Below are 26,779 nucleotides of genomic sequence, written 5' to 3'. Positions count from 1 at the left end.
ACCCTAAGTGGGGCATGTGCCAGGAAGAACTGATGGATACGGGAAGAAATCTTCCGTATCCCTCCATCTTCATCTCCCCCATTCTCAGCAAACATGAGGTGGCAACAGGTTTTTGCTGAGATAACTTCTAGTTTGGCTTTAACAATGGATAACTCCCGCACCCATTCCTACCACCAAAATATATTGGTTCTTAAGCCTTGGATGCTGATTTAAAATTCTTGAGCAGTTGGAATATTTTATAAAAATTCCTTAACACCTAAGCAGCTGAGCTAAAGTCAGATCTATAGAAGGATTATTTCATTCAGAGCCAGTAGTAATAAAGTTTACTAGCATGCATTTACCTTTGGCTACTTCATTGGGTTTATGTGTCTTCGGGGAGGAGGGGATTGGTTTGACAAAGGCTTTTAAAATTTTGGCCAGATCTACATGTTCGGCCCTTTAATTTGAAGCCTTGTTTCTTTCTTTATAATCATTGTGGTACACTATCCAATTATCCAAAGAGGATTTGACTTTAAAAAAAACACCCGATTAGAGATATTCATTTCACTGGGTGAGTAAATGTTTGAATTTGCAAAGTAAAAAAAATGATCCAGTTATCAGTGCTAAAGAACATAGTACATCTTAGATAAAGCACAGATAGGTTCCTGAACAATTCAGGGAACAGCTTGTATTGCACTTGTTGAGCTGGTGAAGTAGGATATCGAGTGATTTCAGGTTGCCAACAGCTCATTTGCAGCTCAAATTAGTTCTGACTCTCCCTGCTCTGCCCATACAGAGTTAGGAAAGGTATCTAATGGTGATCATGCAAACCACAAAAGAAACAAATAAGGCTGATCGCAGACAATGAAAACTAGCTGTGTGGAGAACTGAGTAACTCCAAGAAGGGGGTCTGTGAATGCTAATTTCAGCTCTAAAGTTAAAAAAAAATCTACCTCTTGATTTTGAAAATGGGGCATGAAATACTTTCTGGCGTTCCTAATGGTAGGCATGTATGTCCCTAATAACAGTAAATATCACAATTTGAAAATCAAGTGCCTGTTTTATTCTAAAGGATCTCAGACACATATAGGTAATGTACCAGAGCTGAGATGGTGGGGGGGGGGGGGGGGGGAGAACCTTGATTAACCTGTCCAACTGGAACAGTTTTTTTATATCCCTGTCCTATTTCTGTGCTTTCTTCACGGACCTAGGTTGATCAGATGTTTTCCCAGATCACTTGCCATCCTCCACAGGAAAAGATCTCTGGCACCTGGAGACCAGCTGCCATTTCAGACAATCCTCAGCCATTATCTGGAAGTTGACAACTCTATCCCCTGGACATTGCCCCCAAATTTCCAGGGATTTCTCAAGCCAGAGCTGGCAACCCTTGAGGGGCCCTACTGGATCAGAGTGGTGGTTCATCTAACATAGCACCTTGCCAGTGTGGTGTAGTAATTAACAGCAGGTGGATTCTTATCTGGAGAACTGGGTTTGATTCCGCACTCCTCCACCTGAGTGGCAGAGGCTTATCTGGTGAACTGATGTGTTTCCAAACTACATTCCTGCTGGGTGACCTTGGGCTAGTCACAGTTCTCTCAGAACTCGCACAAGGTGTCTGTTGTGGGGAGAGGGAAAGGATCTTATTAGCTGCCTCGAGCCTCCTTATAGGAGAGAAAGTTGCCCTGGAAGGCCAACAAAACAGGCATACAGGACAAGATCTTACCCTGATATTGCTTCCCAGTACCGGCATTGTGGAAGGAAGGAAGGAAGGAAGGAAGGAAGGAAGGAAGGAAGGAAGGAAGGAAGGAAGGAAGGAAGGAAGGAAGGAAGGAAGGAAGGAAGGAAGGAAGGAAGGAAGGAAGGAAGGAAGGAAGGAAGGAATTGAGTCATGCCCTACCTCTGTCCCCAATCCCAACCCTCCAAAGATCTGATTGGGACTGACTTCTGCTGTCCATGCCCAGCTGGTCTTTGTCAACCAGAACTGGCCAGTGTTGCCAGTGGGTGGGTAGCCTTCTGCTGCTCTGATGGTTCTCTGGATCAGGACCAATATTTTTTACAACTAGATTTTCCCAGGGTTTTTTTTAAAGCATCCTCTAGCTTTATATTCCTGCTTATCTTTCCAATTCCACCTTCACTTCCTCGTTTTAGTTGAGGGGGAGTGGCCGTTGGTGCAGTATGGTGACTGAATTCTTTGTCCCAATAGGTTACAGTTTCTTGCACTAGACCCAGAAAGAACAACACTCTGAGCAAATCCCAACACTCTGAGCAATTTGGTTCAAAGCCTGTGGCCTTACAAGACATCTCGCAAGTACCGCCAAAAAAGCATGTGAAGAAGGCAGAATCCTGTGAGGAGTGGGAAAGGAGGTGTTAATTTATCTAGGATCACAAGGCTGGGGGCTGAAGGGCTGGTATCCTCAGCCAATCCTTGTGGATTCTTGGCTCTGCCCACAGGGCTCTTATCAGGATGACTGAGATAACTTGCATGTAATGCTTTGGAAAATGCCTGGAATTGTTATCTGCTTTCAAATATCTTCCTAAAAGAGCACTTTCTCTGCCTCCCCTGAAAAGAACAGCAGTGTTTTCTCTTTTTATGCTGGAAACTGCGCTATTTATTATTTTAAAATCGTTCTAACCTATCCTTCAATTGATCAGGATCGCAAGGTGGATGCCAATGATCCAATTTAAAAAAGAGCCATGCAAGTTAAAAATACAGAAATGCCATCAATAAAAGTAACCAGAAACACCCCTTGTATCTAATTAGCAGTAATGAGTAACCAAAATTGTAATTAGGGCACCTTTAACGTTTCCGTTAAAGTACTGCGCTCTACCCTTCGAACCTAAAACAAAGCTGAGAAGTACGGTGAAATCGTGGTGACTCATTGGCAAAAGCATTGGATAGGAGTAGTTCAATATACTACATATATCCAGGTTAAACCGAAACCACCGCGAGAATGGCACCTTCCAATCCCAGTCCAGGATATGCAGTGAAGAAGGATACCATGATTGATGGTTACCCACTCCTGGAAGAATCAAGCTGTCACACTTCCTCTATCAACAACAAACAAACAAACAAAGAACCTTTATTGGCATAGAAATATTATATACACAAGTCCACTTAACCAAATAGAAGGTTCTAAAATACATGTACAGGAAAGAGGCTGATGTTCTCAGGATTTGCTCCTGGGGAGTGCTGTTTCCATGTACAAATCCAAAATTTGGCGGCTGCATAGTTTCTGGTGCATCACTACTGGGACTGTCCAACAGAAATATAATCTTTTGCAAGTCAGATGCATACTCTTTTTTTTGAGTAGGAGGGATGACAAGTATTTGACTCTGGGTACAGCATTAGAGGTGGACAATAAAATAAAATATGATCTATAGAGTTTTCACAGTTCCTGTTGCATATGCATAGCCTTTGGTGGTAGAGGGGTTTTAGTGAGATCTCCTCCTTGATATGGCTGATGGAAGGGCATTGCAACGAGGCCAACATCATCAGCCTTCTCTGGAGATCTGGGCATGGTTATCTGGTGCAGGTATTGAGCCCTTTCGCGTACCAATGTAAGTGATACCCAGAGGCTAAAGGAGAGCAAGTCCTGGGAAGCCTTTTCAAGTAGGATCTGATGTTCCTGGTCAAATAGCCTTCTCTTCTGGCCTCTATCCATCTCCTGGTGCAAGTTATCTGCCCAGGCTGTTTCAAGCTGCATTAACTGGGCCTGAAGCCAGATTGAAGGGATCAAAACAATTTGTCCCAGACAGGAAAGCTTGTCCAGCCACCACCTGTTCAATCATCTTGCTCAAGAATGGAACATTTGAGATTGGTTGATCATTACTGAGAGTCTCCTAGGGTCAGAGATCCAGAAACTTTTTTTTTGATCTTTGCAGGCACATTTGTTACCGCTTAACTTTAATAACACAGTGTAGCTCAACTTGGAAAGGACAGGTTAAAAATCTAAATAACAACAACAATAATAATAGCATGAATACTATGCTGATACAGTACAACTTCCTAGGCCTTTGGGTGAGGCTTGAATTGTAATGAAAGGCCAACAACCAGCTAAAGAACTGGCAGCTGTGAAATCAACTAAATAATAATAATAATAATAATAATAATAATAATAATAATAATAATAATAATAATAATAATAATAATAATAATAATAATAACAGGAGCAAGCATTAAGGACAAATGCAATAAAGACACGAATTGAAAAGTCCTACAATGACCCAAAGTGCCGTCTCTGCAAAGAGGGTGATGAAACTGTGGAGAACATCATCTGTTGTTGTAAGAAAATAGCCCAAACTGACTATCTCGAACGTCACAATAGGGCTAGCAGCAATGGTGCACTGGAACCTTTGCAAAAGATACGGCCTGCCTCTGTAGCAAGACCTGAAATGAATGCAGCACAAGCCAGAGAAGATCACAGAAAATGAAGAAGCAAAAATACTCTGGGACTTTAGAATACAGACAGACAGACACCTGGCACACAACACCCCAGACATAACAGTGGTAGAGAGAAAACATGTTTGGATCATAGATGTTGCTGTGCCAGTTGACTAGCAGGAGTAGAGGACAAAGAGCTGGAAAAGATCACAAAAATACAAGGACCTACAAATTGAAGTCGAACGACTGTGGCAAGTAAAAGAACAACAGTAATCCCACTAGTAGTCGTGGATTGCTTCTAGGAGAGGAATCCTAAGAAATCTTGAAAAAAAACATCTGGAAAGCCTAAACTTAGACAGAACATCAGTCCACATGCTGCAGAAAAGCAGCACTTCTAGGAACTGCACATATTCTACATAAGAAATACCTCTAATATCCTAGGATCATCTCTAGGTCCTTGGGAAGGACTTCGATATTCCAGAGATGAATTCCAGACACTTGTAGAAGCTGTGCTGTAATGTGTATAATAATAATAATAATAATAATAATAATAATAATAATAATAATAATAATAATAATAATAATAATAATAATAATAATAATAATAATAATAATAAAGGCCTCTGGGTGAGGCTTGAATTGTAATGAAGGCCAACAACCAGCTAAAGATCTGGCAGCTGTGAAATCTACAATAATAATAATAATCCAAAACATTACAACTTCCTAGGCCTCTGGGTGAGGCTCAAATTGTAATGAAGGCCAACAACCAGCTAAAGATCTGGCAGCTGTGAAATCTACCATAATAATAATAGATTCCTTGTGCTGTGGTGGCAGTTGCTGCCAAAGCAACATTTTAAAAAAATCTGCATAGCCAATCAGATCAAACAGACGTCTTGCTGAGCAAAAGCCCTACCTGAGCTCTTCTAAACATTTGGCATGTTCCCTGTCTTAGTTGAAGAGGAGGCTTCTTTAGAAGTGAACGCTCCACAGTCTGTTTCAACACCCCAGCAGCACTTTTCTTGGAAGACTATGCTCATTCTTAAAAGCCTTTGTTCTTTGCATCTTCTGACCCAAACATGGGTTGCACACTCATTCCCCTTCAGGTTTAGACTTTGAGCCAAGATTGGTGCACTGTATCACTTCATGCCATTGTCTTACAGCTGTCGTTATCAACATGGGAGGCAATGCTCACTTCCTAAGCCCACTTAACAAGGAGGGAAGCAATTTCAAAGGACTGTATAATTACAGGTGAGCAGCTGTAATTATTGCCAACAGAAGAGGAGGAAGTGTGGTTTTTGTGCACTGTATTTTCCCTGAAATTTGCTCCCTAGCATGTATTTTTTTTTTGGTAATGTTGACACTGTTTAAGTATGAGCAGTTGACTGCCATTTCCCACTATGACTGGAAAATGTGCATAAGCTCAGCCTTAACTATCATATGTATGGGAAGAAAGAAAAACAATTGGGCTGAATTCAATGGCTCTGTAATGCTTATAGTGCATCTTCCTCCCTACAGCACAAGGAGCATTCCTGTTCCTTAATAATATCCAGAGGATTGAACCCCAAGTTTGCAAATAGTCTGTCTGTGTTGGGATATTTGCAAGTGTCTGTCACAACTCAGTAATGAAAGGGTTAACTGTGTATATGTTAACATGTTGCTGAGGTCACTGTTTTATGACCTGCTCTACTGATTAGCTATTGGTCAGTGAGACTTTGCTCACATGCCACTGATCATGTAGCCATAGATTATACAGTCAACTTTGTTTCCATGCAACCCCTAATAATTAGTGTACTCATTTATAGAAAAGCAACTGTGAATCTGTCTCTTCTGTCCTGCTCTGCTAATATATATTAAATTTATCTACAAAGGTTATGGGCCCAGAACGGCTTTTTGCTGTGGAGAAGAGACATTTAGAAACCAGTTGCTGAGTTTTTGAGAGAGAGTTTTTTGCTGATTCACACCGTCATTATTGTGTTGGAGACCTGAGTTCAACTCTTTACTCAGCTAAGATAATTGAGTAATCTTGGGTTAGTGCCTATCCCACCAGTTTGTTGTGAGAATCAGAGGTGGAAAAGCTTAAGACAATTAAACATAAAAAATGGGTAAGCATGTTCAGATCATTCTCTGGGTTCAGATAATTAATTTGCTCTTCCTCCTCCCAGATTCTGAGTAGTTGATGGTCAATCAAAACAAGATAACTTTATAACTGATGTGTTTATTGGGTGTGTTTAAGAGCCATCAAGTCACTTCCAACGCATAGTGATCCTGTGAATCAGTGTCCTCCAAAATATATTAACTAATTATATTTGGATGTCTGATTTCCTTAGCTGGATATCTGACAAGCAATGGCACTGACACTTTGACAGCTGCTGCTTTATTATAAGTGACTCCTAACAAAATCACAAACAAATTGGGATTTATCTGTGACTATTAAAGCTCTCAAGATTTCATATTGAAGATATGGATCTGAATTTCAAATGTAGAAATGTGCTTTCTAAATTTGAATGAAGACATGTAAGGGCTTCTTTGGAGGGGAAAGGGTAGACTGTAGGTAAATTTAATATATATTAGCAGAGTAGGACAGAAGAGACAGGTTCACAGTTGCTTTTGTATGAATGAGTTTACTAACTATTAGAGAGGGTTACACGGAAACAAAATAAGAAATGCTGTACTTTCCTGTTACATATCTATAGTACAGCATTTGGTTACATCTCGTCTACTTTGCCTCGTGGTCACATCATGGTGGTGTCTGCTCAAACAAAGAAACATAGTTAACTTTATAACCTCTGGCTACATGATGTTTAATTGTCTTAAGCTTTTCCACCTCTGTTTGATTCTCACAACAAACTGGTGGGGTAGGCACTAACCCAAGATCACTCAATTATCTTAGCTGAGTAGAGAGTTGAACTCCGGTGTCCAACACAATAACCACTACAGCAGACTGGCTCTCTTCTGTTGCAGCTTCACCTCTGAAGCTTTTGTGATATAATTCTACCTTGAAAACAGAGCTGCCATAAATCCAGCCAGAGCATGGATGGGGAATCGCAAACCATTCTAGTCTCCTTGCAGGAAGGCTGAAATTATGAACATGAACACAACAAGAATGTTGCCAGCAGAAGATGAACACTCCATGGGGAAACCGACAGAGAACCGGGTGCCTCATTCAAGCCAGTGCTCTTAATGTTACGTCTATTGCCATGGCTTGACCTTACTCTCTGCATACAAATTCATGCACATTTGAGGCAAATCTTCCCCTCTGCTTTCCCCCACAGTTGAAGACTTGGATATTTTTTAAAAAAAAACCTTAAATAAATGCTGAGATTATTTGAATGTGGCTCTTCATTCCTGCATGTTTCTGAGTCAAGGTAGTGAAGCAGCCAACTTCTGAAGAAGAAAGTAATTATCAGGAAAAAAAAGTAGTAAGATGTCTGTGGCCACTGATGATTAGATTCAACTGGTCCACAAGCAACCACTGATCACAAAGGAAGTTGAGTCAGGAAAAAAGAAAAAGACGGCTCATACAGAACCACACCACAAAAGCCTGTGTCTTTTCCCCCAAGGTATGAAGTCTTGTGTGGCGAGCAAAATGAAAAGGGATGCGTAAATAGACAAATCACAGAACATGGCACGGAATGGGTCTCCGCCTTACACAATTTCCTGCAGTGTTCTGTGGCAAACTGATAGACTTTTGCACTTAAATAGAGCAGCTACAGTGAAGGATGGGTAATGGGAGCCACTGCCCCTGGAAGGGCTTATTTGCTCTGAATGTCTCTTGCCTTGAAATCCCTTTGAGGTCACCAGAAGTCAGCTTTGACTTGACAGCATGCACACACGCCAAAACTTTTCCGCAAAACAAAACACTTCAGTTGTTTTAATCTGACATTTACACCGAAAGAACGACCAATTCCTTTTAATACAGGGAAAAATTCTCATTTCAAAACAAAAAAACCCCAACTGATCACCCCCACCCACCACCGAACCGGTGTGAACCAGCTGAATCCCACCACAGGGTTGGGCAGAGAGAATGTGACTGGCCCATGGTCGTCCCATGCACTTCGTGGTGGTGAACTCATGTCTCCCCAGAACTAATCAGACTGTAAATAATTTCACCACAAGAAGTGTTACACAATTTAAAAAAGAAAAGTTTACCAGAATTTAAATACATAGTGAAGACTTACTTTTAAAAATCGGGTTGCCAACCTCTGGGTCCGGCCTTAGGATCTTCCTGAATTATGACTGATCTCCAGACAAGAGAGCTCTGTTCTCCTAGAACAGGGGTCTGCAACCTGCGGCTCTCCAGATGTTAATGGACTACAAATCCCATCAGCCCCTGCCATCATGGCCAATTGGGGCGCTGAGTCTTATTAATTCTGCAGTAATTCCCCCTTGTTGCCCGCGAGCTCTCCTGTGTCTGTTTCCATTCCAGGGTGCAGCCAATGGTCTCAGCGCCCCAATTGGCCATGCTGGCAGGGGCTGATGGGATTTGTAGTCCACGAACATCTGGAGAGCCGCAGGTTGCAGACCCCTGGACTAGAAAAAAGGCTGCTTTGGAGGGTGGTCTCCATAGACTCTTCTCCCCAAAACCAAAAAAAGATGCAGCAGCAGGTTATCAGCTATGGGGCAAGCTAGAGTAGGTGCAGAGTCTTTTCAGGAGCCAGACTAGAGTAACCCAGCTGCAGGAGTTTATTTCACAAGGCAATGGGAGGCTGGCTATAAAAGAGACGCTGCAGCTGAGCTAACTTGTGCAGCAATGTTGTAGTTTAGTTTACAGGTTTACTGTTCCTTGTCTTGTCTGGATTCCTTGCTCTGTGCACATTAAAAATCTGAACCTGCTAAGACCTGTGTGTGGACCATTCTTGGTTCCTGAAGGTCTGTCTACAACATAAACCAGTGGTGGCGAACCTATGGCACGGGTGCCAGAGGTGACACTCAATTCAATTTTCAATAAGCCTTTATTGGCATATACACGATAGTATAAAATTACAGTTCCAGTTAAAAAGTGAATAGTAAAAAACTTCACGTTTGTCATACTTTCCGTTTACAAACTTCTGACAAAAACTTTGCCACTATAAGGCAACAATGAAAATCCTGACAATTTAAAAGCATAACTACTTTATCTGATTCAGTATAATCAATCATAGAGTCTATAGCTTGGGATAACAGGCTGGATCGGAGTTCTTGGTATAATAAGCAGAGGTGACACTCAAAGCCCTCTTTGTGGGCACGCGAGTTGTTGTCCCAGTTTGGGCACTCGGCAGTGGCATAGCACCAAGGGGGCGAGGGGGGCGTGATGCACTGGGCACGCACCCCTGCGGGGGTGTGGCAAGAGTGTTCTGAGGCGGGACAGGGGTGTTTTGGGACATTCCAGGGGCATTCCATGGCAGGGCGGGGACATGGCAGGGGCACAGGGTGCATGCGTGCCCCAGGTGCAGTTTCCCCTTGCTCCGCCCCTGGCACTCAGTCTCTAAAAGGTTCGCCATCACTGACATAAACCTTCAGCTGAAGTCAGAAGGGGTAAATATCGAGGCAGTTCCAGAGATAAGACGAAGTCATCCAGAAGGCCCTCCTATGAATTCTCACCAAATGAACTTCTGTTCCCCCACAGCACAGCTTTGTCCAACAACCTCAGAGTACAGGCAGGTACATATTTATAAACTTTCTCGGCTTTTTTTTAAATTCAGGAAGCAGCTCACAACCTTCTTAAGAACTATGATCCACATCCAGGAAAACACCATGACTAACAACAACCGGGCCCAACCCAGAAAGAAGCCCTCGGCTCTCTGCCTTTGTCATGCTGCGACTGGCAGTGAGCGGATCCACAAAGCCCTGTGTTTTCTGCTATGTGGCTGGCACAAAACAAATCTCGCTCAGGGGGTGTTCCACAGTCTTACTTCTCTCCTTTTGCGAAAGCAGTCCCGGCAGTGAAATTTGCAATGAGGAAAAAAGGCATCCTTTAATTAATTTAAATCCTTAAACTAATTAATGTAATCCTTTCGTTAACGGGAAAATTATAGTGGGTGTTGGGGATGAGAACCCGGGCATGCCCTTCTTATATATGGCCTTTTCTGCCTTGGACAGAAGAGGGCGGGGCACACTGAGGAAAAACTCAAAACTATGTTCCCTAAATAGGGACACAAAACAAACAAACAGGTATGTATGTTCATGCACAAAGTATGTTGGACTGATATAGAAGTCACACCCTTCTGCATAAACCCCGTAGTTTATAACACTTGTTTGCATTTGCTCATATGAATGCAGCCACACAACACACAGGCTCCATTTTCTCTCATTTTCATGAAACGCACCATGATTTGAGGACTCATGGGCAGTTCCCTTGACTTGTACTTTAACCTTAAAAAGTAGCTATGAGGGTTATGGATTGGGACTCAATATAAGGATTTAGTTTGGAGCAGCAGTGGCGTAGGAGGTTAAGAGCTCGTGTATCTAATCTGGAGGAACCGGGTTTGTTTCCCCCCTCTGCCACCTGAGCTGTGGAGGCTTATCTGGGGAATTCAGATTAGCCCGTACACTCCCACACACGCCAGCTGGGTGACCTTGGGCTAGTCACAGCTTCTCGGAGTTCTCTCAGCCCCACCTACCTCACAGGGTGTTTGTTGTGAGGGGGGAAGGGCAAGGAGATTGTAAGCCCCTTTGAGTCTCCTGCAGGAGAGAAAGGGGGGATATAAATCCAAACTCTTCTTCTTCTTCTTCTTTCCCCTGATTGTTCCCTGATAGATATTTCTCCCCCGACCCACCCACCAAATCTCAGCTATACATTTATCCTTTGGATAGAGAAAAAGGGAAGGCTGCTATAGAATAACTTTGAGTTCCCCGATGTTTATTTTATTTTTCTCATTGGTAGACTCAAGGCACGTTACATGTTGAAACACAAGGCAATACAAATAGCACAAGGCGCCTAATAAGCAATACAGTAGGATTTTCAAGGCAAGAGACGTTCAGAGGTGCCATTGCCTGCCTCTGCTTCACGATCCTGATTTCCTTGGAGGTCTCCCATGCAAACAGGTTGATCTTGCTTAGTTTCTACGAAGAGTACAAAAATCTGGCCCGGGTTCACAAGCAGTTACGCTGCAGCCTGCGGCTTGGACCTATGCCGGCAGCGTTTTTGTTTTCTTGGTTTTCTTGCTTCCCTGCGCCTCTGGAAGGCCCACTGGAGATGGTGGGGTGCTGTCCCTGGCTGCCTGGGGCTATGGATTGGGCTTTCCAGGGCACATCCGGAGATGCGATCGCAGATCTGCAATTAAGGGCTCTCGTTCGCTTTGCTGCGGTGGCGTCTCATTCCTAGAAGCCAAGAGCCCTTGCCAAACTCTTCCCTTTCTGCACGGATCTGGCTGGCCGTGTGCCTGGGCAGGAAGAAACTCTGCCAGCAGACTTCGTTTTGGCCACTTTGCAAAGGATCGTTTTGAGCACCGTTTAGCCCTCTGATGTTTCCCTCATGAATGCTGTTGAGGGATTTGCTCCCGTTTTCCACACATGAATCGTGGTAGTACCCCTGCAGATCCAGCTTGGATGTGCATGTGTGCGCGTGTCTGTGAAATCAAAGACCAAAATGAGACCCACCAAAGAATCAAGAACATCCATGACCAAGTTCTTTCCAAGACCCACCAAAGAATCAAGAACATCCATGACCAAGTTCTTTCCTTGATTTTGGCCGCAGTGTTAGTGGGTTTTGGTCAGCCAACTGTCGGAGTTTTAGCACATGAAAAGGTGAATTAGGAATATTTTAATCAATACAAACGCTGAGAGGCTCAGGGGAGGGGGTGCTCACTCGAACCCCAGCCAGAGCCAGCCAGCGGCTGCAAAGCCCAACAGCACGGCCAGCCACAACAGGGGCACCAGCTTGCCATGGCCTGGCCTGGGCACCACTGGCACTACCCATGCTGCATCTCGGCTTTGGACGGTCAGCAGGCTGGGTGAGAGCTCCTCCAGGTCTGGCCTGTGGGGTCGGGGAGGGAGGTGGTTGGCAGCCAACATGCGCCCCACACATGACCCAGGCGAATGGTGCCTGGGTCAAAGCCCCCCTCTCTCACCCCCAAGATAGGCCATTGCTTCTTCTACCACCCTGTTTGCTTTCCCTGTCAGTGTAGGTGCAATGCACACTGGCTGGCTGGGCAAACGCATCAGCATAGGCCCATGTTGTTACCGTGGCCTATCCCCCTCTCCCCACAATCTGGATTGGGCTGGACAGCATTTGTAAATGGCACACAAGTGTGTTTTATTTTCATAGCAACTACCTCAAAGCAAAGGAAGGATGCAAATTGTTAAATAAGAAAAGGGGCTCGAATAATTTCATACGTAAGTAGTATGAAAGTCTGCGGCCCTATACGGGACAGAATGTTGGCCAACAACTCGGAAACATGAACGGACTCCAGTGGAAGCTTGAGCTGACTCTTTCCAATTGTGTTACCAACGAAGGCATACGACAAGAACTTGAAATTATACCAATTACAAAGAAAACGAGGGAAGCACGGCTCAGGTGGTACGGACACATTATGTGACTGCAGGAGACTGTAGTAGTTGGACTAGGGACCGCGGTTTTCCAAATTAGAACTACACCTGAAGTTTGGCCAGCATGGCCACCGGCCATGCTGGTAGGGGCTGATGGGAATTGTAGTTCCCTGAACATCTGAGAGTCGCGAGGTTCTCACTCTGGGCTGGACCAGGGGAGTAGGAACCCTCGGCTCTCAGATGTTCAGGAACTACAATTCCATCAGCCTCTGTCAGCATGGCCAATTGGCCATGCTGGTAGAAAACTGATGAAGTATGGACTCTGAGCTCTGGAAAACAGTGACTGAACCTACTCAGACAAAGTCGACTTTGCAACAAAGAAACGAACTTTATTGAATTGTGTTGCCCTAAGGTACAGGGTGCTGGAACTGAGGGTTCTTGCCCTCAGTTCCAGTATATATACATGTAGGAGTGGGCAGTCCTTCCCAGTGGCAGGAACAGGGAGAACTGGGAAACAGAAACTTAACATGTAACAGAGGCTTGTATGAGGGTCGCGACCCTCACAGGAGACTTCTGTTGCAAAAACGGCCCTGAATTTTGACCCTGGAGGCCACCGTCCACATGGAAGACCAAAGAAATAGTGGATGGACAGCATTGCTAAAGACATGCGTGCTGTCAACCTTACACCTGAAAATGCCCCAAATCGAGCTATTTGGCGAAGGAAATGTCAACGCTAAACCCCTCAAGGAGAATATAGCCCAAGAAGAAATTCTGTAGGAAGGCATCAGCCTTTTCTTTATGTAAATTAACCAAATGCCATTCATACTTTCCACATATATATATGTACACAAATAGCACACACATTTAGTTGGAAGTAAGCGCCACTGACTTTAGCGATACTTCTTTGGACTGCATGCAGGGTCTCGGCCTTAAATATCCGTCCTCAGCATCCTTCCTAGGAAAGGAGCCTCACTGACTTATTCCTCAGTAAAGGTCTTGAGGGCTGAGCTATTGTTTGTGTGCAAGAAGCATTTCTGTTATGCAAACCAATTCTAGCTGGCAAAGCAAGGCTGTGCCTCAGGGCAGGCAGGCGAGTCAAGCTGACTACAGAGGAGTGCATGAAAGCAACTGGGTGGGTGGGTGGGGGGTGTCTTTGTGAGCTTCAAAAAGCCAGTGGCCTCTGTGTGACAGATGGGCCACTTAGATTGTGGCTTTAAGTGTATGTGATTGGCTGGGGAAGGGGTACGCTTTGCACGGGATGGACTGTCCACCGTTTGGCTTTTCAATACATTTAGTGCTGGGGGCAGGGGTTAAAATAGCCTCTAGAATTACATATGTGCATCTATAATACATGCAATCTGTGTCTCACAGATTCTGCACACACCCAAGTTGTGCTAGAGTTTATACTTTGACCCCAGAAGACACACACACGCAGACTCGTGTGTGAGACAGAGATACTACGCTGCAGGCACACGCCCATTCTTAATTACACTTATATAAAATTACTATATGTACCCTTGCGTACAGCATTTCTGAAAGTCAGAGTTCCACAACATGTGCAAATTCTCAGTTACTTAAAAGTAAGATGATCTGATTTTAAAGCGAATGACTTGGATTGTATTTAGGATCACAGCCCCAGTTTCTAACCTTAAACACCCTTAATAGGAAATAAGGCTTGTTACCCTCCAAGTGGTGTCTGGAAAATCTCCCAGAATTAAAATTGATCTCCATATATATGTTTGTGTGTGTATATATGTTCATATATATACAAAGCCAGCGTGGTATAGTGGTTAGGAGCAGTGAAGTGGTTAAGAAAAGTGGACTTTAATCTGGAGAACTGGGTTTGATTCCCCCATCCTCCACCTGAGCAGCATACTCGTCTGGTGAACTGGATTTGTTTCCCCACTCCTACACATGAAGCCTGCTGGGGCAACCTAGTCACAGTTCTCTCAGAACTCTCTCAGCCCTACCTTCCTCATGAAGTGTCTATTGTAGGAAGAGGAAGAGAAAAGGAGTTTGTAAGCCGACTTGAGTCTCCTTACAGGAGAGGAAGGCTGGGTATAAAACCAAGTTCTTCTTCATAAACTGTGCATGTTACAAATTAAACCATCAATACATGCTAAGAGCCAGTGTCAAAAATTGTCTAGATGTCCCTATCTGTGTTATGTACATGTAACCAAATATTTGTAGTGTAGGCTATCATGGTTTGATGGTTTTAATTTGCAATAAATACATAGTTTATGTTTATAGCTTTGTCATTTGTATTTTCTTGGCCATCAGGTGCGTAAAGCCTAGAGCCAGCCCTGCCGAGTTTGATGCAACCCAAAACAAAAGCTGGGTTTTTGGGGAGCCACTGACTTGGCCAAATGCAATCGAGGGGGCCCGGCTCAGGGGCCCCACTGCTCTTTGCCCACAAGGCCTCCTAGGCGGGTCTACTCAGAAGTAAGACGCATGGGCCCCCTCCCAGGAAAGCCTCGTTAGAAGATTGCAGCCTCTCTTTTTAGAATCCCCGTTGCACCCCTTTGCAAATCTGCGCGCCAGCCGCCCTTCCTCGCTTTCTGCAGCCTCCTCCTGCGCGCGTCTACTCGCAGGAAAAACCCCTGTCGCATTCCACCGGCGGGGCTGCCAAGGGAGCATGCCTGGGATGCCGGGCCCGCAAACACAGAGGCAGCAGCAGCAGCAGCGTCTCCGACTCGGATTTCTGCCACGCCACGCCTCTCCAGCAAAGCAGCCGCCCGCGCCGGGTTTGGCTCCGGCCTCTTTTGTTTGGGTTGGGGCAGTTTGGAGGGGAAGCCGGCCGGCCATCAGAGGAGGCAGCCCGCCGCCGCCGCCGCCTTTTTGGAACTCCGCTTCGAAACAGCTGCGCTTGGCTCCTGCTTTTGGCAATGGCGAGGTGACGAGAGAGCGAGGCGGCCAGATGTCTTCCAGGAGTCTCGGCCGCGCTGGCAGGCGCTCAGGCCGAGGAAAGCCCCCTCGAGCCGGCATGCATGGGTCAGCGGTGCCAGCCCCCCAAGCCAGCGCGCTTCCAACGCGCGGCTCCCGCCTGGAAAGTCCGCAACAAGCCGCCGCGCTTTGGCCGTGGGAGGAAAAGCAAAGGGGGCAGCGCCAACTAGCGGTCGCGGAGGGAAATGTCCCGGATTTGTCTCCACGGTAGGCGAGGAAGCTCGAGCAAGGTAAATCCTGGGCTTGGGACCCCTCTTTGGCCGTTGATGCCACTGCAGTCTGATTGGCACGCAGCGGATCTAGGGCCCCTTCTGCACTACAGAATAATGCACTTCCAGTCCACTTTCACAATTGTTTGCAAGTGGATTTTGTCACTCCGCACAGTAAAATCCAGCTGCAAAGGGCATTGAAAGTGTATTATTCTGCATGTGCAGAAAGGGCCTAGGTGGTAAAATTTGGGAACAGTAGAATAGTCCAAATAGTTTCTTCTTCTTTGGTTCAGGTGGATAGCTGTATTAGTGTGCAGGACAAGAGCAAGACTTGAGGCTGGCAGCACTTAGCATTTCTGCAAAGAGGGACCCAACTGTTGTAAAAGCACAACGCCCCAAACTGCAAAACATAAAAACTCAAGATTTGAGTCAGAAGGGATCTTTGACTCTAATAGCTTTCTCCTTGGAAATTGTGTTGCCTTTTATGGTGCTACCAGATTCAAATTTTGAGGGGTTTTTTATGTTCCAGTTTCTGTTTTGCAGTTTGGGACTTTGTGCTTTTGACAGTTGAATCCCATTTTGCAGAAATGCAGGGTAAACATGTTTTTGATAAATGAATAACATTTGTGGGTCACTATCCACTCACCATAAGCCGCGGGGTCACCTCTTTAAAAGCCACGGGGGTCCTGGACGCCTCAATATCTCCGGCCATCGCGCTTGCTATAAGGTTGTGGGACACCTTTCCGCCTCCTGGCTGCCGCAAATTAGCCCACTAAAAAAGAGCAACTTTTAAAACCGGTGCCGGGTTGTGGGGAACCTCGTTTGCGCCACAAGCTGATTCACGCCAGACGCCGCAGCTCGCTGCAGCCAATCAGGAACAGGAGCTTCATCTTGTTAAGTGGGGTGCCGCCTGCGCGCGCGCTGTGAAAGGGGATGACGTGATAATACCGCGTCGACACCCAGTCGGTCACGCCTTCACGCTCACTTGTTCAAAGCCCGCCGAGCAAATGAAAATGTCGGCGCCGAAGCGAATGAGGAAGTATAAGAGTATGCGCGGCGAAGCTGGTTTCTGCTTTCACTTCCAAACACTTCGATGGTTTGGTTCCACAGAAAGCTTAGCCAACGATGATCAAGACGCTCAGCATGTGCCGGACGTCTTAATAGAGGGCTGTTAGTTTTCTTTGATGACGCCGCGACTCACGCCGCTAACCTTATCATAAACAACCTCTTCCCCAGCCAATCACACTGGAGACTACCGGGCTGGTCGCCTTTCACGAACTCATGACGACACGCTCGGACGGCCAATCGAGCTTCCATTCTCATTGCAACGAACTCCCGCCTTTTCGCCCGCTAAGTATTTCAAGAATTGAACTGTGGAACAATGTCTCGTATCGAAGCCACGGAGGCTTTCATTGGCGTGTCGCGAGCGCTGCAGCTTAGTGAGGTGGGCAGAAAAGTCCTTGTCAGAACACTTCTACTCAAGGTTGGAGTATTGTGGTGACTACCTCGGGTTTTGAGTTCGTTAACAACTTTTATGGTGTCTTATGTTTTTTTTGTTGTATTGTACTTCAAGGAAACCACCTGCACAAAGTTTGCTGGAGAAGCACTACGGAAATTTTCTAAATAAATAAATAAGTTGTACTCTTTGCATGGGGAAGTGTGTTTTAAGAGCATCTGTCACAGTTGCCCAGAAACCTTTCACCTGATAGAGCCTGCTGGCTAATTCTGCAGCTGCCAGCAAGGAACTTAACCAAAACCTCAGCAAACACGCCAGCCCAGTAAACCAGACACCAAGAAAGACGCTGCTGCTGGAAGGAGTCTGCAGTCCAGCTGTTGAACATGTTTCCTGTCTGTGGCTGCAGCTGCTTTCATTGCTGAAGGAGAGGACCCATTTCCGCTGAGCGAACGTGCCCAGAAACAGGGCTGAGTGAGTGCTGTCACTCCAGGCCAACTGAGCATTTAGATTTTAAAGTTCCTTCTCAATACAATGACCCAAGAGGAAGATAGGATGGTTGAGCACTATTCTAATATCATCTCACACAGTGCTCAGAATAGGGGCTGTGGAAGGAAATGCGTTCAGTGGCTCTGAAGGAAATGTGAGTTTCTGGAGAAGGGTCGGAATGAGCCTCAGATTTTGCAAGCTTTTTGTCTTCTGAGTCCCTTGCCATGGGAAAGACACCTGTTAACTGCCATGGTGCCTGTGTGCTGCACCCACCTGCAATCTTCTGGAAGTGGGGTGCTATGACCAGGTGATGGTCACATATAAAGGAAAGTAAAGGCATACACTCGGGGAAATGACTGAGATGTGAGCTACTCTTGCTCTTTGCTCTATGGCAGTGATGGCGAACCTTTTCGAGACCGAGTGCCCAAATTGCAACCCAAACCTCGCTTGTTTATCGCAAAGTGCCAACCCGGCAATTTAACCTGAATGCTGAGGTTTTAGTTTAGAAAAAACCGGTTGGCTCCCTCTTCCTCCGCCCCACCCGCTCGAGCAGGGGCCAGCCTGCTCTAGCCTCCAGCAAGTCCTGCGCTGCACCACTCTGTGCCTCTCTAGCATCTCTGCCTCCTCTGCGCCCCCCTCCCTTGGGCAGCAGCCACCCGGAGCACAGGCACCAGGCCCGCCAGCCGAGTCCTCCCAGCTCACCGTGGTGCGCGCACGTCGTGCTCAGTGGCCCAGGCCAGCCTAGATGTGTGCGTGGGGGGGGGGTGATTTTCTGCCCCCCACATGATGAACTCTGTGTGTGGGTGCCGCCCACAGCAGAGAGGCTCCGAGTGCCACCTGTGGCACCTCGGGTATGCCATATATAGGTTCAGCCATCACCTGCTCTATGGCAATCCTCGAGTAGATGCTAAGAATCAACTCTCCTTCCTCCAATATAATCCATATCTTGAGATTTGCTTCTTGGTCATACTAAAGTGAGTTGGGCAGAATTTTGCAAACTGGTTTTTACCATATTGAGATACTAATCTATGTAATAAGTTCTATTTGAGATGTTGGGAGGTTGTGGAATTTACAGAGTCTCATGCTATGTATGTGCTAATGCAGTAAGCGTGTATTTCATTTACTTAGGTGCTGATGCATATCAATATCAAATTACATTTATCAAGAAAAATAATCAGCTGTTAAACTAACATGCTCTATACCAATGACAATATATTTTGTGAACCGCATGAAGTAATTCTATTTCTGTAACAGTTCTTCAAATGCCCTTTTATAAATAAAGCCTTTCTTGCTGTACTAAAATATAATTAACTTTAAAAAATTCAAATTGAAAAGTATTTACTGTAAAATACTTGATTTTTTTTTGTGGGATCCAGATAACACCAGTGTAGCTGATGATGAAGTACAATGGCAGTAATCGGGAAGCAAACTGCAGGTAGTTTGGTAAGATTTCTAAATGCTGTGTCCAGAAAACCCAAGATCTTTGGAACTTCTACACTTCCTATTGTGCTAAAAATAAAGTTTCAGGAAAAGTTTTTTGGTGTCTGAATTTATTTATAAACTAGCGGGCCCGGCCACGCATTGCTGTGGCAATTGTCCTTCTCATCACAGTCCGCAACCCACACAGATGTCCATGCAGGTCCAATGATCCCCAGCATAGCCTTCTGGGGTGGTCAAATGGAATCCCTCTTTCCCTTTTCAATGCACATCGTTATATGGTGCTGTCTTGTTTTTTTTAGTATAAGGTAACCCTTCCCATTTCACAACGGAACTGTCCAGAGTGTAAATCCCGCTGTCCATGAGGCTGGTTGACACGCACAGTCCTGGCAGGTAAAGGACATGAACTAGAATCAGCAAGGGAGGCTATCCCCAGCTTCAGGCAAAAGAGGCAGTGTGGTGAGGCGCACTTCAGATCGAGGCCAGCTCCTGGAGTTCTTAAAGGGTCACGATGCAAAAGAAGCGGAGTCAGTAGTGTTGGTTAAGCCCCTTCACCCCATGGATTGGTCTTAGAAGAAAAAGGCAAACTCCAGCTCGCTTTTAGTAAAAGAGAGCTGTGACAAATATGGGTGAGGAAGTGGGTAAGTGGTGGTTGGATGTGAGGGAGGGCAGAGTGAGGTGTGTGAGGATGAGCTGGATGTGTATATGTGTGTTGTGTGGTAGCAGTGGGTGAGGCACAGAGAGTGAAAGTTACCTGTGTGTGTGGGGGGGGGAACCCCACCTGACATCTCACATGGCAAAGTGTGTATGTGTTTCACTTCCACACGTATTACCTATTTACTGTTTTCACTGCTCATCTCTGGCCATCTGCACGAACATTCTAAGCCCTCAGGCCACAGACAGACAGGCTGCACGAACATTCTAAGGGTGACAGTTAAACACAAACAGCTTCATGGCCTGGTGCACCAGGAAAAATATGTTTTACCTGGCTCAGGTATGGACTTTTGGCGATTTGAAGGTTTGATTACCTGCCCGCAACGGGGAGGAAATGTCCTGTGAAAATTTGGGGGCGATCCATCCAGCAGCTTCTGAGGGAGACCATCAGGGACAAACACACGTTTAGATTTTTATATATAGAGATTGACTGAGAATTACAAAATTTGAGTTTTATTGCCCCTTGGTGGATTAGATTGTTTTTTACACTGCAGCCTCCTGTTTTCTCTAAATTAAGGGAAAAGGGAAGGAGCAAAAGGAAAGATAGGAAAAGGAAGTGACCTATGAAAATGGAGAGAAGTCAAACAACAAATGTATTCCTCATCAGTCTAACTTCAGTGGAAGTTACACATGAAAAACATTCTCCTCAACTGTACAAAAAATTGACAATTCAAGAAAATATTTACAGAAGTGAACCAGATTCTACGTAAAGGTCCTTCAGAGTTCATCATGCTTTGTGGAGTCCAAGCTGGGCTTTATGAAGACACCCTCCATGGCCTTCCAGTAATTGTGTTGATTAGGAGAATGCATGCCGTGGACCTCTCGCTGGCCTCGAATTGGGTGACCATACTGTTCACCTGTTACCGAAAGGAATGCATCTGTTCCTATGTGCTTGAAGCGCACTGCATCGTCCCGGCCCCAGTAACGTCCACTGCACTGTACTGTCCATACATCCAAATCATCTCCTTCACCATCATCCCCAAAGGCGCTTACTTCCTGTTAGAGGGAAGGAGGAAGTCTTTGAATATTTACTGAAAGATTAGAGTTTCAGCCAGGAGAACAATATCAACAGGTAAAATACAGAATATACACACTTTAAGAATATACACTAAAACCAACTTCCCTCTTTTTCAGAATATAAACTGCAGCAACCAAAAATTATAGCAACACATAGGAGCTAACAGAGCAGGACAGCACTTGTGAGTAGTTGATATTTTAAAAATATGCTTACAAGAACCAAAAAATGTTAAGGGTGCAAAATGTGGGAGTGGTGAAACACACAGTTTAAACAATGACTCTACTACAGGGGTGGGCAATTATTTTTTCCATGGGGCCGCATAAGAAACAGAAAATATTGTGGAGGGCCGGGCCAAAAGGCTGAACTCAATTCTGCATAATAGGGGCTGATAACTGACAGACAGGTGCACAGATCAACTTGGAATCAGTGGCAACAGTTCTGCATACAACACTACTTGGCACAAAGAATCACAGGCTTAACCTACCTGCATAGTTGTCCACTGTGACAATCAAGCAAGTGGGATAGGCCACTTTTTTCAACGACTGGTACTTTTGAAAGCCCCGCAGAAGCCGGTTGCCTTGGTTTCCGGCTTCTGCGGGGCTTTCAAAAGCGCCTCAGTCCCTAGCAAGGCAGGGGTGGGGCGAGGCGCTTTTGAAAGCCCCGCAGAAGCCGGCAACCAAGGCAACCGGCTTCTGCGGGGCTTTCAAAGGAGGGGAACGCCCCAGAAGCCACTGCGCGAGGGGAGTGGCCTTTCTCAGAGGCCCTTTCTGGCGCAGTGGCAAGGTGAGGGGGGAAGGGGGAGGGTTAGTGGAAGAATGAGCAGCGCGGTTCTAAACAGGTCCTCTTAGGCCAGGGCCAGGTCAGTCATACAGGCCACTCAGGGTCATCCGGCGGGCTGGATGTGGCCCCCGGGCCGTATAATGCCCAGGTCTGCTCTACTAGGTGGTCTTTTAGGAAGTGGTTTCTCGACACCCCCCCCTCGTTTGCAACATGGATAAGGTATATTAATAGCCCAATTGGTGTGTGTGTGAGAAACAGCTTCAAAGAGTGTCAAAGGGCTGCACCACTGTCACTGCCCCCTTTGCTGGCACAAGTGAGTGGCACAAATGCAAGCATCCAGGCACCCTGCATTGGTGAAACCCAGAAGTGGGCACTGCTGCAGAGCTACGTTGGGGGCAGGCTCAGGCATTCCTCAGGCTGGAGCTGACTTATTCAACTTCCACCTGGGCTTTGGAGCCAGAATGCCGTTGCCCAGGGCTCAGAGTTACACCACCCAAAAAGGTGGTGTATATTTTATAATCATTTCAGATTATAGAGGGCTTTCAAGGTGACCAAGGTTTTTTTCTCTGTTGCCACCTCCCTTCACCACCTGAAAGCCCTCTGGAGGCGGTGTGGCAGCGGCACTGTCCTCGACGCCTCAGCCCTGGGGGCCAAGCTGTAATACTTCCACTATTACCAAGATAATACGTGAAGCACTTTGAACATTCTTCAAATATTAAGATATTGTATGTCTTAATATCAAGGAAGATTATTAGTAAGGAACATCTCCCTAAAATACATAATACATAATTAGCAGTAATTGCTAATGTCAACAGCAACTGCAGTAGAACAGGTTCACATCTGCAGAGCAGAACCAGGTTACCTTTTAACTAACCCTTTAGATAGTCTGGATAAGAAGAGTTTTTTTATTTATATCCCACCTTTCTCTTCTGTAAGGAGACTCAAGGTGGCTTACAAGCTCCTTTCCCTTCCTCTCCCCAGTGTTACCATCTGTATGTCCATATGAATATAGCACAGCTCATAACAATACTATCAAAAGTATTTTCAAATCACCATATTCTGAATCACTGTTAGTGGCAATGCCATCCTGAGTTACATCCTTCTAAGTCCGCTGTAGCAATAGGCTCAGAAGGGTGTAATTTCATTTAGAACAGTACTGTGGGAGCGTCAAAGGCAGTGTCTTATTTCAGGAAAAAAAGGGAGATATAACTTACTGTGTATTCAGATTCTACCTTTACGTTAAAAGCTACTATTTGGCAAAAAAACCCCAACCCCTCAACATTTAATTAGCTCATAAACACACACATATTTTACATATTGACAACCATAATTTTACTATTCCTGACAAGAGTCAATCAACTGCATTTACTTTTGTACACTTTAGCAGAAACATTAGAAATAAACAATGTGGTGTATTTTTATTTTATTATTTATATACCCTGCTCATCCTGGCCAAAGTCAGGCACAGGATGGCTTACAAAATTAGTGGAAAAACTATGGTTTGATTCCCCAATCCTCCACATGAAGCCTGCTGGGTGACCTTGGGCCAGTCATAGTTTTCTCAGAACTCTCCCAGCCCCACCTACCTCACAAGGTGTCTGTTGTGGGGAGAGGAAGGAGTTTGTAAGCTGCTCTGAGACTCCTTAAAGGTAGTGAAAGCAGGGTACAAAAATTAGTCTTCTTCTTTTAACATGCAAAGTGTGAATGACAGAGCTGTATTTACCTGGTTATTGGAGAGTGGTGATGAGAAATGATGAGTGTGTAAATTTTTCCCTGTATTAACATGGGTAAGCCGCACTGCTTGCCCACACTTCACTGGTGCCCCTCGCTGGCAGGCCCCATCAATTTTGCCTCGAATCCGCCAGTAGCTGTTAGCATCATCGGAAGATTCAACACCAGTGACTGACTGCTGACCGCTTCCTGTTAACAAAATAAGCAGGAATGTAGCACTTTTAAATACATAAGCATCTTACATCTCAATAATATGGTAAATATATTAAAACAACAACTACACCAGTGCCACCCAGAGGATGAGTGGGGAGTGTACAGTATTAGCCCTGCAGAAAACTGAAATAATCAGACTCTGAAGTACATGGTGTGCTAATCTATTACTTGTCCAGTCATTCAAGGGAAGGCTGATTTCTTTGCAGCCAATGTTTAAATAAGGTTAGATGCACACACACTTGACTGACTGTGAATATTCCTGAGGAGAACTTTCTAAGATGTCTGAGCACTCTCTTTTTCCTGATCCCAAAAGGCAGGAAGTGGGCTGCTCTTTTTGCCTTCAGTGGGGAGGGAATGCCTACCACCTTCAATTTGGAGATTTCAACAGCTCAGTCCATTGACTGTTAGGTGTGTCTCAGAGACCGGAATCCTTGGCCTTTACCCCAGAAAAAATGTTACTCAGCTGACAAACATCAGACTCAGATAGTGCTGGATCTCAAATGAAGATCCACAGAAAACAGGAAACTGTCGTAAAAGAAAAACTGAAAGGGAACAAAGAAGGTTTTCATCCATGGTGGCCTGGCAGCCATTTCTTCTTTCCATGGACAAGTCATAGATTTTGGCACCAAAGGATAGTCATCCTGAAGCAGGGTAGGTCCAGAGTGTAATTTTCTATTCCAAGGAAAAGGAACCTTCATGGTAAGTCCCGTGTTCTGTTTTTACTTGAAGAGAACGCTCTGGGATGTTTGGGATATTACCAACTGTGCATCCAAATATGCGGTAATGCCCTCTGATCTGCTTGCAGATCTTGAGAGAAATATATTAATCACCTGCTAAGAATACATTCAGAGACCATGTTTGCTTCTGATCAAAGGATGAAAGACTACAAACAAACTGTTAAACTTTCTAAGAGGCCTACTGAAACTAATATAAATATGCTGGGCTCATTTAAGACTCACACAATAACTAGGCGTTGTTCTCCTTTGGGTGAAATGGCTTAGGACAGAAAGAAAGTAAAGACATTTCAGCACACTGATGGAAGACAGTTCACCTTAAGCATGAAGGTGGATTAGTATGGATTATCACCATATCTTTATGAAACACATACAAGCTCTTAGCTGTGAAAAGAGTACCAAGTCACCTAGAACATATTCAGTGTAACTTGAGGAAAATCTTCCTTATTATTTCAAATGGAACCTGGGTGAGAGCTTGTAACACTATGAGTAGCCTCTAGAAAAGAAAATGTACAGCTGGAGGATATGTTTAACCAAGGAGCTGAGACAGAACAAATCCTTTAATTGAGGACAGGATAGTCAACAAACAACTACCTGATCACAAAGTGAGTTGGGGCTCAGTCTTTGAAATATGTCATCCTTTAGAAAGGATACTCTCTGGGGGCAGACTAGAGGCCACTGGATCAGCACCTTTACTCCTATACTACCTCATATAAGCCTTCCTGGTACAATCATAAAGATGAGAACTACACTGCCTCCTGGAAGAAACAATGGCTTACATTCTCTGTGTTGAAAAAAAAATCCCCTGGTAGTAAGATTAAGTGACCCTAAAACCAAACGTGGCCTTGCATGCAATGCACAGTTGAAACGTGTAGAAATTGCTGAAGGGTTCGCACGGGGAACCTGCCCCACTCAGTGGCCTCGGTATTGGCAACCAAGATTGCCATCAAGCTTGCTAGTGATGAGGGGAGAGGTCTTGGCCTGGAGTACCTGGGTAATCATGGATCTCGTCTTGGACACCCTTTTTTCCGTGACAAAGAATTTGTGCTGGGTTGAGTCTATCACCAACCCCAGATGTTCTATTACCTGAGAGGGTTGGAGAGTTTTGGGCATAACTAACTAAGAGCCCGTGCTCTCTGCAACAGGATGTGGATGTGGTGGCCTTCCCTTCTCTTGTCTGGTGGTCAAAGGAAACTGCTTCGAATGTGGAAGTTCTGTTTTTAACTGTCTTGGTTAACAGTTGTTGACAGGCCTGCCCACTGGCTTTTAGTTATTTATTTAAAAAGAAGAAATCAACTTTGCTGGGTCAGACCATAGGCCCCTCTAGTCCAACATCTGTTTCCAGCATTGGCTAGCCAGATGTCTCCCCATCAGGGTATGGAAGTGATAGCATGCACACCCCAGAATGCTTCTGGATATGGAGGTTCTACTCTCGATTGCATAAATTACTGATATGGATACCTACGATAAAATGTGGGCTAGATGGTCTTTTGAACTGAGCAAGCAGGGCTTTGATTTTGTTTTCTTCAGAAGCGATGAAATAATCAGTACCATTTAGACCTATATGTCATGCATTTAAAAATACAAGCTCCATATTCTGAGAGAGTCTACCTTTAAATATCAAACGTCAAGGAAGGGTAAAGCAGCAGGCAGCAATCAACACATGGGATGGCCAGCATTTTGTTAGACAGATGATGGACTCAGGTGAGTCGCACATTAGGACCCACCCCCGCCCCCGCCTCGAGACTGGGCCTTCCTACCTAATGTAACCCCACTTCCCCTCCCGCCTAGAAGACATCTGATTCCACTCAGTCGTTGGGTAGCGGCCTGGCTGCCTCCCTCCTTCTCCGAGGATGCGATTCCGCTTCTCCCGCCCCTCAGTTCCAGGCCTCCCTCTTCCCACCCCTCGCCCGGCCCGGCGTCCCCTTCTCACCGGATCCGTATTTGACCTCGTGAGAGTGAAGCCGCACGTTGTGCCGGGTATTCAGCAGCTTCAGCACCGAGCCGCAAGTGACAGCGCCCACGTCGCCTCCTCTCCCCGGGCCCGAGGCGCACAGGAGAAGGAACAAGGGCGGCAGCAGTGACGGCGGGAAACGGCTCGACGCCCGCATCTCCGAACCCGTCGCGGCGACTGTCGCGCCGCCTCAAAACCCGCTTCCGCCACCGGCGCTCCTCGCGGGCCAATCAGCGGCCGCCAGCGCCGCCACGCGCTCCTCGCCCTCCGCTCGCCTC

At 45.5% G+C, this 26,779-nt stretch overlaps 2 protein-coding genes and 1 long non-coding RNA gene across 8 annotated transcripts in view; 2 read left to right on the top strand and 1 right to left on the bottom strand.

Moving 5' to 3' along the window:
* LOC125442346 overlaps positions 1-7,690 on the top strand; it is a 55,615-nt gene extending 47,925 nt beyond the window's left edge. For 5 of the 6 annotated variants that reach the window (XR_007245985.1, XR_007245982.1, XR_007245983.1 and 2 more), the window contains exons 2-3: positions 5,521-5,608; positions 7,322-7,690. This is a non-coding gene — a long non-coding RNA (uncharacterized LOC125442346). Of the gene's footprint in view, positions 1-5,156; positions 5,609-7,321 lie in introns of those variants that run through there. The other variant, XR_007245981.1, reaches the window with a different exon arrangement.
* A 5,045-nt stretch (positions 7,691-12,735) lies between these two features.
* On the top strand, positions 12,736-19,455 carry LOC125442481. Its single transcript, XM_048513848.1, has 4 exons — positions 12,736-12,857; positions 15,244-15,268; positions 15,311-15,999; positions 19,297-19,455. The coding sequence occupies exons 1-4, from the start codon at positions 12,736-12,738 to the stop codon at positions 19,298-19,300; spliced, it is 840 nt and encodes a 279-aa protein (XP_048369805.1). The 3' UTR covers positions 19,301-19,455.
* Positions 19,456-20,508: 1,053 nt separating this feature from the next.
* Positions 20,509-26,779, bottom strand: SDF2L1 (stromal cell derived factor 2 like 1). The gene is made up of 3 exons (XM_048515106.1): positions 26,481-26,779; positions 23,593-23,789; positions 20,509-21,067 (listed from the first exon to the last, which is right to left on the bottom strand). Exons 1-3 carry the CDS (start codon positions 26,656-26,658, stop codon positions 20,789-20,791), a joined length of 654 nt encoding a protein of 217 aa, XP_048371063.1. The 5' UTR covers positions 26,659-26,779; the 3' UTR covers positions 20,509-20,788.

Source organism: Sphaerodactylus townsendi, linkage group LG13 (genome assembly GCF_021028975.2).
Source record: "Sphaerodactylus townsendi isolate TG3544 linkage group LG13, MPM_Stown_v2.3, whole genome shotgun sequence".
NCBI classification, from domain to species: Eukaryota; Metazoa; Chordata; class Lepidosauria; order Squamata; family Sphaerodactylidae; genus Sphaerodactylus; species Sphaerodactylus townsendi.
The sequence above is the reverse complement of the archived record's forward strand: the minus strand, read 5'-3'. Positions and strand labels throughout refer to the sequence as shown.